Here is a 12,564-nt window from a genome sequence, read left to right on the forward strand (position 1 = left end):
ATCGAAAATTCTAATAAATGTTTTGAAATTCTTCAAAAATTACTTAATAGTTCAGTAAAAATTTCGAACTTCGCCAAAACCTACTGAAACTTACAGCTATTAGCGTATTACAGTCAATAGAAAGTATATATTTTAGAAATTTTATTTTCGAAATACTTTTTTATTTCAAAAATATTAAAAAACCTGGAAATAAATTCTGGAATTAATTTCGAAAACTTCGAAACACATTTTGAATATTTCGAAAACAATTTGGAAACGATTAAAAAAAAAGAAAATATTTCAAAATTCACCAAATTAATAGAGATTTACCATTATTGGTCTTTTACAGTAAGTAAAAAATCAATTCTGAGTATAAATAATTTCTTTTTCTAAAAATATATCTTTCTAATAACTACCTATGTACATATTTATGTGTCTAATTTTCCTTTGCAAACACTTTCGAAACTCGACATTATGCAAATAAATGAAAGCTATCATTTCTACAAATACTATCCTTACAACAAATACAACACACGAGATACTGCTATTTGAGAACAAGATAATATGCGCTGATAATACGAAATACGCTGACCTTATTTTTAGTAAAAGAAACAAGTAAACAACAGTAAGCATATATTAACTAATACACAAATATATAGAGAGTATAGCGATACAAGTGGACTCAACCTAACCTCTATAAGTGCATGTACTTGTGCGCTAAATAAATATTGACCACACTCGGTTGATGACGTACGAATTTGTAAATATGTATGACTGTGTTTGTTTGCAGTGTACCTTTCGTCATTCTGTTAGTGACCACTGTGTCACCTCACCCACGTCACTCTCTTTGGTTATCCTTTTTCCTCACTTATAACAAAATTAAGTTGTACTTCAAATAATATAAATGTATGAGTATGTATGTGTTAACGTGGAGTCGTGTCTCCCGCTTGTAGTTGACAATTATGCTTAAATAATTACGTTAATGACAACTTACTTTTATAAACTACATATGTAATTTACTGATGTTTTTTGTTTTTTTCTTTTGCTTCTAGGCGATTATTTACGAAGGACAAGATAAAAATCCGGAAATGTGTCGTGTACTGTTAACGCACGAGGTTATGTGCAGGTAAGTTTCGTGGTTATGGCAATCTACTATATACTATATAGATATGAAGTATAACTTCTGGAAGTAGTAGACACTCGGGAGATAATGTAGGGAACTCATAATATATTTGTAAAATTAAAAAAATATTTTTAAAAATTTAGTCGGATTAGGCTTAAGAGTTTAAATAGTCTCAGAGGATATCTGTATATATCTCACTTTACTTTATTTTGTCTATCTTCGCTATCACTAGCTATGTTCAATCAAGAGTATCTCTACAAGAGGCCATTTCATATATTGAAGTCATTAGGACCGGGTCTAGTCCTCTTAATTATGGCCATCTAGCGTGGATACACGGAAGTTTCAGACCACGACAGATGACAGCTTCTTTGAAGATCTTAAAATTTACTAAAAAAGTTGTAATTGCTCTTACTTGGCCTGTCGAATCTTTAGAGTACTATTATTATTGCTTGGAAGCTCTAGTGGGCGACGGAACTCCTCAAATCGAGAGATTCTATACTAGAAGCCTTCTCATTTAACGGTTCTGTTCCATTTAATTATGTCCAACTGTCTTGGATACACCAGAATTTCAGACCATGACAGCTGACAACCACTTTTAAGACCCCAACTTGTTCCAAAAAGTGTTCTAACAGTTCTTAATTGGTCTGTGAAAAATTGGGAGTAGAATTATTATTAATTGGAAGCTCTAGTGAGAGACCACAATACAAAAAATCACTCGTTGGGATGTAGAAGGGTTCTTATTATGTTTTCGTAAACTCGGTTTTGAATGCCCGAAATTTTGACTGATAAAATATCAGTTCTAACGACAAACATAGCATATATTCAAGAAGAGAATATATATATATATATATATATACATATATATATATGAAGATTACACACTAAAAAATAGTTTTTGTGAGTTAAAAAACCATATTTTTAGGAGTTTTAAGAATCTTAGCTCTCTAAACATTACTCGATTTACCCTTTATAATGGCTATTGAGTTTCTTTTCTGATACTCAATCCATTCTCATCTCATCTAAATTTCAAAATTCTAATGGTTTCGAAAATGAGCTGATCTCATTAGTTATAAAATTCAATATATTCTAAGTCCTTTGAATTTTTGCTGTATATTTTTAGGCGTATTTGCATTTATTTTTATTATGCTGAAATAAATATTATTTTCTTTCATCAAACAAAGCAGATCATTTACAAAATTACCACAAATCAGCGGCAAAAAGCGAGTCAATGAAAATTTTCAGTCTACACCTGCGCCTTAGTCGAACCGCTTAGTGTCATTGATACTTCACACAAATACACTCGCAGCAGGCATTGTGCCACAAATAAACAATCATACGCAAATATTTATGCAAATAAGTATTGTAAGAATGTGAGCAAAGTGAATGCCTAACGAAATTTCGCGTTCATTGATGAACTTCCAATTCGCACAAAAAAAGCCACACCGAAACAGTTACTCATGCCCTTTCTTTGCAAATACGTACATACAACTTCGAGTACATGTAAATATTTTGCAAGGTAACCTTTGCTTTGAATCCCGGCTAAGCGCCCAAAAGTGTCAGAAGGAAGTAAATTTCGCTCATAAGATTAGTGTATTATACTTGCTCATGCAGATGTATGTGTGTATGTATGTATGCCTCTATTTGTTGGTTTGCCAATAATCTTTGTTGAAAATGCAAAGTATTTCACTGTATAACTTCCAGTTAAGCTACACCTTCAAAGGAAGTTCATAAAATTTGACAAACACAGTGCGGAAAATCCCGAAAACGAATAACGGAGTACTGCAATTTTTTATAGATTTTTTTTTTCAAACATTATACAAAATTATTTCCATTTTGAAGCTATTTAAAATAAATTGGGAACCCGTTTTTCTCAAATTGAAAATCTCGTTATTCTAAAATGTATAAAAACAGTGTTTCTGCACAAAAAAATGATTCTAAAAAATCGGGATGCCGTTATTCTTAACTTGAAAATCTCAAAATATCTAAAAATTCTATTTTTTTAACAAAAAAATCTAAAATTAACATTAAAACATTTTCGGGATGCATTGAGTTCAAATCCCCAAGTTCTCAAAAATCTTTCTATTCGCTAAAGCTTCTCTCTAAGTGAAAATCTCGAATCCCGACATTTCCAAAACCACATTTTCTGCCAAAGAATCTAAAACAAACTTTAAAAAATTTCAATGCTTTAAAATCAAAATCCCGAAATCACGAAGTCCTCAGAAATCTCTAGTTCTTATAAGCCTACCATGAGTTCAACGCTTCCTGCTATACATATATGTATATTCACACAAAAGTATATATATTTGCTTGATTTTGCCTATAACAATCCCTTGTTGCAGCAGCACAATTCCCCAGAGCTTACAAATTCAGCTTTTCGCCTTTGTGTAGCTTTCTTCAACTATTTACTCTTTTCTCTATTTTATTCCATTTTTTCTAACTTTTCTCCTTGCTCCATGCTGTTTTTTACTTATCCTAACCCCCCCAAAAAAATAACATTAAATTACATGCTTTATCACTAGCTAAGTCCAACAAATGTTAACGCTCCAACTTTTTTTTTGTTGTTTTTCACTCTTTTACGCCTCAGGCCTAAAATATTTGCTTTACACAATCTTTCAATCCAATTTTTTTTTAACTTTTTTTCTATGAATTCAATCATCGCCTTGTCGCATTTCTGCTACTTCCTTTTTCCACTCACACACACGCTCTCTCTCCCTCTCACTTGCTTCCACTCTTGAGCTTTAAGGTTACAATAATTTTACAATGAGCTTCTTCAATTGCCTTATCTTATTATTTTCGCCCAAATAAATTCCGACTTGAATTGAGTTAAAAAGTGGAAGCGTAGACTGTTTGAGTGCAGCTGAAGCTGCTTTGCGAAGACAGACACAATTTTTCGGCAATAAAAAGCTTTCTTTAACACAAACCGCTTGGTTAACCGTTTCGAGTGGCCATCATTATGTGCCGAGACACCCACGACGAAATTGAGTATGTGTGTGTGTGTGATGTACTTCAACACCTAAACAAATAAAAGGATGTCGGGCAAAGGGATGTCCAACGTAGCATAACATAATCGAGTACTTGTAGTATACTAGCTGCAATAGAAGTTCGTGAAATGGACCGCTAGGCAAGCTGTGTGGGTGGATGGTTGTTGAACTTATGGCGAGTGGGTGGCGAGCAAACGAGTGCGGTGAGGCGCGGTGTTGTCGAATCATCAGTTGCAAAGATATAAAGCAAACAACAATGGCGTCTTTATCGTTTGGCATTTCGCCCATTTTATATGTGTGCTATGTACAAGAACAGACCCTGTAGAGATTTATAATCAATATAAGTTGATTCATAACTAGTTTTGTAGTAATAACAATAATTTTCAGAATTTATTTAAGCAAAAATTAAGAAAATTTTATTTTGAATTGGTACGGTTTGAACTATTTTGAGACTAGTTACATTGCGTACTAATTTATAACTAGTTATTTTTCAACTAGTTGTTCTTAAAATAGTTTTAGTATAAAATATATTTTAATTTAAATAATTATTGCATATAGTTAATTTATTGCTCATTTGTAATTAGTTACTTTGAAACCAGTTTACAACTAGTGGTCCTTAAATTATTTATTATTGCTCTTAAATAAATAGTAATTGATTTTGGTAACTTATATAAGATTTTTTGAACTTAAACTTTTTTTTTCAAAAGTCACTTGTCCATGTCCCACAGGGTAGCTTTTGCCACACAAGCACCTGGCCAGCTTCTCTGGCAGTCAATTGTTGCTGATAAACTGCCACCCAAACTCGCTTACACAGCCCACATTCCCTCCTAGCTCCTTCTCAACTCATTACAATAACAACAAAAATAAAAGAAAATATTCCACAAGTTTCATTTTGTCTATTCTGCGTATCATGAAATTGCCCGAACAATTATGGTGATGGCGGCGTTGGCGCATTGTTGACTTTTCACCGGTTATAACGGTGTATACTCCTCATACAGTACCTTGTGTCGTTCAAATACATTTATACAATCGTATTTACATGAAACAAACGGTAAAGCCTTAGTTTGATGAGCACACGAATTTATTGAATTGTTAAGACAATAAAATGTTTAAAAAAATTATTTTATTACAAAAAAATTAGTTAAAAATAATAATTTTTATTCAAAATTTTCAGATTATTAAAAAAATACGAATTAAAAAATAAATTTTATACTTTAATTTTATAAAAAAAAAAATTTGAAAAATTTAAAAATATGATTAACATAGAATTACTTTTATTCAACATACAGAATTATTGAGACAGTAAAATAATAATTAAAAAAAAAATAGAAAAATTAAATAATAAACTTTATTAAAAATTTTGATAAAAAATATAAAAAAAAACAAATTGTTAACGGAATTATTTAAAAAAAAGAATTTTAAAAGAATAATAAAATAAGAATACATTTTTTAAAAAATTAAAAAAATTTCAAAAATTTTTAAAATAAAATTTACTTTTATATTAATTACACAGGCCAACACTCAATTTGCTTCTTTGTCTCTATCAGCTCTAGTTTTCATGATATAGCTTTTTTATACCCTCCACTTATCTTATGACCTGAAAAAAGGTCAGGAGGGTATAAAAAAGCTATATCTAAAACGATTACAGATTTGAATTCAGCTCCCCAAATCAGAATCAGTTGATAGATTCAAATAACCAAACATTTTTTTTTTTAATTTTGTCGGACTGTGTTATTATTGAAAATTTATAATTTAATTAATTTATAAAAAAACTTTTGATTTTGCATAAATAGTTTTTTTTATTATATAAAAATTTTTAATTTTATTATTTATTGAAAATATCAAGAGAAAAATATTTTTGATAATTATTATTTTTTTATAATTTTTGTTTTAATTATAGATACTTTTTTATTTTAATTTTTAAAAAGTTATTTTTAGTAATTTTTTTCTTATTAAGTATTCTGTTTAAAATTTTTCTCAATATATTTAATTATAAATTATAAATAATTATTTATGTATAAGTAAATCTGTATATAAATACTCACCACTCAATAAAATTCCGAACTCCTTTTTGCCTTTAAAAATTAATTTAAGCCTTTGCTGACATTTACATATTATACATTTTCATAATAATAAATTTCATCATAAAAATAATTTTCAATCCACCCTGCTTCTTCCCTTTACAGTCGCTGTTGTGATAAAAAAAGTTGTGGCAACCGCAATGAGACACCATCAGATCCTGTCATTATTGATCGGTAAGTAGCCAATAATATAAAAACAAACATATTTATTAAACAGCAACAACAGTAACAAGTATAAAAACAAATATAATACACAAGCACATTGTTGTATTGACATTATTGATGTTTTAAGTCATTGCTATTGTTGTTGTTGTAATACGCGTGACAAAGCCGTGATCAATTTGCATACGCGCAACAATGCGAAATGGCAACAGCAACAACAACACTAATATGTTATATGATGTACTTAAGCAGATACAAGTGCTTACAGCCAAGTGAGGTTGCCAAGGGCTGGCACCAAAGTTGTTATTGTAGTAGAAACTGTAACCTGACTGCAGTCTTGTCTTTACAAAAAAAATTACACTTAAGCTGCTTTTCATCATTTCACAACTGAAAAATTACTTTATTATATTTTCATGTATTTCATACTTGTTGTTTTTTGTATGTGTGTCCTTGACACATCGTGTTGCCAGTATATTAAAGCACTTGCTTGTAGCTCCTTGGTTCGGTGCTGTATATGCACAGGTCCTTGCTGCAGCTGGCTGCATTGCAATTTATATATATATTATGGGGCATACATATTCACACTTGTCCTTCCGCATTTGTGTGCGAGTCCTTTTCGTAGCTGTCAAAAATGCATATCATTGATTTATTGACATTATTCTTATCCGAGTGCGTCGCATAACGAAGATGTTCTCATATTTTACTGCATGTCTTCTGCAATGACATGGCCATGCAAACATATGGTTATAAATAAGTAGAGAAGAGACAGTGAAAACATGGTTGCGTTGTAAAGATGCTTAAGAGGCTCAAATTTATCAGTAGACAATGGTATTTTACCATAGATAGAAAAAATAAATAAATTTATAGAAGGGAATTAAATTTAATTTTAAAAATTTCATAAACTATTTGTTATGTGGCAACACCGTTAAAATATTTCAAATAACGCTTTTTAGTATTATAATATAGTTTAATTATTTTATATTAAAAATTTCAAAATATTTGGCTACTCTAGTAAAAAGTAGCTTTTTCCGAAAAAGACAGTCTCAAAAATTTCTGATTCCTGTTTTCGTCAAACTTCCGCATACAAATTTCATAATTTTTGCCAAAATATATGCAGTTCAATGAAATAATGTGCATTTATTGTAGTCGAATTTCATAAAATTAAAAAAAAAATTGAAAAAGGTGGCAACTCTGTTTTTAATTAATCACATTAAGTGATAAAATATTGCTGTGTGATACTAATTTTTCTTACATACATTTTTATGTATTCTATATTCAAAAATTATTTTTATAAAATAAGTGGCAACCCTGTTGAGAATTATGTTTTGAACATTATGCTTTTATTAGTTCTTCATTGTTTTTTGTACAAAACTGCACTTAAAAATTTTATTTTATTTATATTTTAAGTTTACATGGCAACTCTATTAAGATTAATTTCTAATTTTCATGAAAATATTCATAAAAATAGTTGGCAACCCTTTTTCATAAGTAAAATTAAGCTAAATTAATTAATATATTATTATAAAAGGCATATTACTATTGATGATATATTAATTATAGCACATAAAAATTATAGTTGGCAACCCTTTTTAAGGATATATACAAATACAAAAATGTTCTTTAAACCAAAAATATTTAATGCAAAGCAATTTAAGTGCAATTAAGGAAAATTTAAATTCAATAAAAATTAAAAAAAAAGTTGACAACCCTATTCACAAAAATTTGTTACGATAATATTCTAAAATACAAAACCTTCAAAAATAGTATAATTTTAAAGTATATACCGTGACTATCAGTATATTTTTGTCTACAACTACTCTCAATTGTATACAACCCTTCCATACTCCGCCCCCTCCGCTTTTCCCCGCGCTGAAGTGCATCAGATTATGCATAAAACCTGAAATTTCGTATGCGCTCTTAAGAACTTGTAAATTGATACCGTTACGCATATAATGCTCGTAAGGTTTATGTTACAATTTGTTGCAGTCGTATCCCTGGGTTTTACAGTTACAAAGCATGCGCTACAGTAATATCCTTTACGCTCATCTTCCGCTCATCCCTCCCGCTCCTGACTCGTTGTCACGTGTCAAACAAATTATGATAATTGCATGCAGTGATGCTACGCGCCGCCACAGTAGCGAGTCACACGCAATTTGTGGCAACCGTTGCAACCCCGCCGGAAAATTGAAACAAGTCGTGAAGGTAGCGAAAACAAAAACAAAAACACGAAAAATATGTAAAAGACTAACCAAAGGAAACATGAAATTGGGAAAATATTCCGCTTAATTGGTTTAGCAATAAAAATTGACATAACGCGCTGCACGCTTACACATTAACGTGGTAGCGGGGGAGGGTGGGCGTATGAGGTAGAGTTGTGTTAGGCAAAGCGTGCAGCCTAATTGCCCATTGGTTGGTCGGTCGGAAGACAGTTAGCCCAAATGGGCGGAATCACTAAAACTAATTAGCCATGAGTACTGATAACTCTCTATCAGTCTCTGAAGCGGGATTTACGCGTACAAAGTGTTGGCTGCTTGCAGCTAATAATTGCTTTTTGATACTCGTGCCGATAATATTTGATGGAGATTAGTTCGGAGTGATTGTGACTTGTAACCCTTTGCTTTGTAGTTTTTCATCTTTCCGGAGATTGATGTGTAGATTGCAAGATTAACTCTTTACTCGAAGAAATTTTGTTGTTTTCTTTCTCTTAGTTGGCTCGGTAAATATTGAGACTGATTATGTAAAATTTCTTTGAAGAAGTTCATATTGATGATCTATGTAGGAAATCGCTTGTCGAAACAGTTAGGTTATGAGTTCCATCATCCGAAATATGATTATCTTTACTGCAACTGCAGATGCTAATCAAACAAGCCAAGAAAGGTACTCTAGTTGTCTTAGAGATACTCCTCACAGTTTTAGCGATCAGTATTTTAAGAAAATGAGAGAGATGGAAACCCTAAACATGGTTAAGTTAGCTATAAGTCGGTAAATCTGCACTTTCGTCAATTTTTCTTGGTTCGGATAGCTGAGAAAAAAAATTAGATAGATTTCAATCTAATGGTACTCTAGTTGTTTTCGGAGAAACTCTACACAGTTTTAGCGATCAGTATTTCAAGAGAGTGAGAGGGATGGAAACCCTAAATATGGTTAGATTAAGTAAAAGTCCGTCGCTAAATATCGTTAGGTAAAGTATACGTCAGTTAATCTGAACTTTTTTCAATTTGTCTTGATGTGAATACCACATAGCATGTCGAAACCTTCTCTGAGAAGAGAAGAGCGGAAAAGAGAAGATACTGACTTTCGTTAACGCCACATAACCCCAGAAAATATGTCTATATAAGGTTTCTTGCTTCCACGAACTCTAAAATGCCAACTAAATTTCTCTAACACTTAACACTACGTTTAATTGATTTGTTTTTGCGCTGAATTTTTCCGTATCATTTCGCTTTCTACTATGACTGAGTCGCGCAATTACCAGCTTGATTTATTAATGCGCGATAGAAGCCAAAGCATACAAGGACATATGTGGTTGTTGGTAGTGAGTGCTAAATTTTTTTCAAGCCAAACCGCGTATTCAAATGTTCTATGCCTCATACTAAGCAACAATCGTGTGCACTCGAATATTCAACTTTATTGGCGCGTTGACCACAAGGGCGGTCACTTTGTTGTTGCTATTGTTGTTGTTGTTGTATATTTTTTTTGCACGGCCACTTCATGCGCTGACAATTTCCGAATGCATTTAGAAAATTAAAATACAAATAAACAACTGCAACGCGAAAAAAAAATATAAATATCCACTTATGTAAAATATAAGCTTCAAGCCCAATTTAATATGAATAAACCATTGTTGAATGCACTCAACCGCCGGCAGTGTTTGGTGGGTGGAGTTGCACACTCCTGTAAAAGTTAATGACTCTGCGACATTAAAATGAAGTGCAGCTGTATCATTGTTGTTGTTGTTTCTGTTTTTATTATGTGCAGTGTCCAAGTAAATTAGCTGAAAAATATAAATTTAATAAAGTCTCGCGGGAGAGCTGCTGCTGCTTGATATGAAGTTATTATAACATTTTGAAATTAAAAATCCTAAAATTCCCGTTAGTTAAAAGAGATCACGAAGACCCACGTTCAATTAGTTGTTACTGATTCTCTTAAATACTTCACTGGACTGAACTGGAATCGTCAAATAGGGAGACTTCAACCTTAAAAATCGAAGTTTTTTTAAAGAACGATTTCGTTATACGAGACACCTTCCGAATGATATGAGCTTCTCAGCGATTTAGAAACCCCACCTACAATAATTGTACGATTTTCACGGGAAATAACAAGTGTGAAAAACACAGAACTAGATCTTGAATTTACAGAAATCTGTTCTGGAGGAAAATATTGAGAAACGAGGGAGAGAGAATCCCAGAAGAGAGAGAGATTATAAGGCAGTGAGTTTTAATATGACTCTTGAGGCATATAAATTGTATGGAACTCATTCAGTAAGGTCCTTGAATTACCCAGTAGCTCCAAGAGTTCTCCAAAGAATCACGGAAATCCATTCTGTCCATTCTGTATGATACTTAGAGTTCTTGATTTGAGGATAAAAATGTTTGGCACCACATTTTGGCAGCTCATTTTATGTCAATTCGGCTGAGATGGCCGCCAAATTTACACTTTTTTCAGACGCGAAAAGTATTTCTTGCTCTGCTATATGGTTGCTGTTGTCCTAACAGCTGAATTCAGTGGATCGTTTACAGGGAGCCAGTTAAAGAACGTCTGGAGCTTCAATGCTGCGTACCGAAAGCTTTCCTCTGAACTAAGTAGAGCTAACGCTTGCTGAATATGAGCTCATCGATAACCAAACATTCAAAACCAGAGCTCCGTCTCAAGTTCTCAATATATTTGTAAGCAAACGAGCTCCCGTCAACAGCCAGCTCAGCAATTTCTGCTACCAAAACTCTTTACCTCCCTTCCCTTCACACCATGCAATCGAAAAAAATTCAAGCATTACAAATATTTTGCCACATTTCACGGTTCAATGATGACTGCCTGGCGCTACAAAATTAGAATAGTAACACAGTTTAGTTGTGTTTTTGCTTTTTTCAGTCCTTCATTGACCATCCTTTCGTGTTCGCAACACGATATTCAAGTCAAATGCATCAAGTAGCTATTGAATTAGCCAACTGACTAGGTAAGTAGTCACGCAAGGCCTTAATATTTACTTACCCATAAGCAGTCATACAAATATTATGCGCGCGGTCTGACTGCCTACGAGCGGATGGACGTGTGGTCGATGGTGGTTGCTTAACGAAACTTTCACTCAGGGCGGAATGTGGAAAAACATGGTAGCTCCACGGATTTAACTTTGCTGTGCGAAGGTCTCTGTTTAAGTGTGAGTCCTCGTCTTGCTGTTCCCGTATCCTTCATGTATCTATGTGTGTGTGTGTTAACAAAACATTTTATTGAAACAAGCGACTCCATAAAAACCACTAATAACAAAACATTGCCACGCATCTGTTCCGAGTCGTTGGCCCTCAAGTGCTAGGATGTGCATGGCTCCGTGCGTCCGCAACGCCAATCGCTGGCATAGCATTGAAGAAACATTTTAACGAAACCTTGTTAAAGCCACACACCGTGAAATACGTAATAATGATCCGGCACATACATACTTGTACACTTCATTCACTTAATATTCGGACGCACACGAAGTCAAACGGGACGAAAGAACGGTGCGACGTGAGGCAAGCAGAGACGCGAGGACAAGGAGCAAGCAGGCGAAGCATCGCAGTAATTTCGTTGATACGCCGCATAAAAATGCAAAATAAAATGTTAAAAACGGAAAGGTAACAACAACACCAAAGACAGCAGCACTGTGAAAGATTGCTGGCAAAGTGTCTTTCCGCCTGTTCGACTAACAAATCATAAATAAAAAGATAAACACCGAATGACACGCCGCACCAGCCAAAACAAACGACAATAGCCATGGATGACCGCGTATGCGCTGACCGCCCACCTCAGAGGCGCGCGTAAGCCAGTAGCAGCAAAGTGGCGGTGTTGCTGATCGAACGCACCGCAGGGACGCATGACGTATAAGCGCGCTGGCAAAGCGAAAGACCGCAATGGACGCAGACAATGAAAGCTTGGAGCTCCGGAACTCCGAAATCGACTGCGGCAGTGTCGAAGTCGCGCAAAGTGTAGCATACGCACTCTGCGCTGAATTCAAAGCTACTGCGGTCTCCACAATGGTCCACCGGTC

General features: G+C 33.5%; 1 protein-coding gene across 10 annotated transcripts in view; it reads left to right on the forward strand.

Annotated features, from left to right (window-relative positions):
• Positions 1 to 12,564, forward strand: part of LOC105215948 (transcription factor collier) — a 67,729-nt gene that overhangs the window by 27,198 nt on the left and 27,967 nt on the right. For all 10 annotated transcript variants that reach the window (XM_054233772.1, XM_054233767.1, XM_054233769.1 and 7 more), the window contains exons 4-5: positions 1,032 to 1,105; positions 6,270 to 6,338. In XM_054233772.1, the coding sequence (XP_054089747.1) occupies positions 1,032 to 1,105; positions 6,270 to 6,338 (143 nt within the window). The remainder of the gene's footprint in view (positions 1 to 1,031; positions 1,106 to 6,269; positions 6,339 to 12,564) is intronic.

This window comes from Zeugodacus cucurbitae, chromosome 6 (genome assembly GCF_028554725.1).
Source record: "Zeugodacus cucurbitae isolate PBARC_wt_2022May chromosome 6, idZeuCucr1.2, whole genome shotgun sequence".
NCBI lineage: Eukaryota > Metazoa > Arthropoda > Insecta > Diptera > Tephritidae > Zeugodacus > Zeugodacus cucurbitae.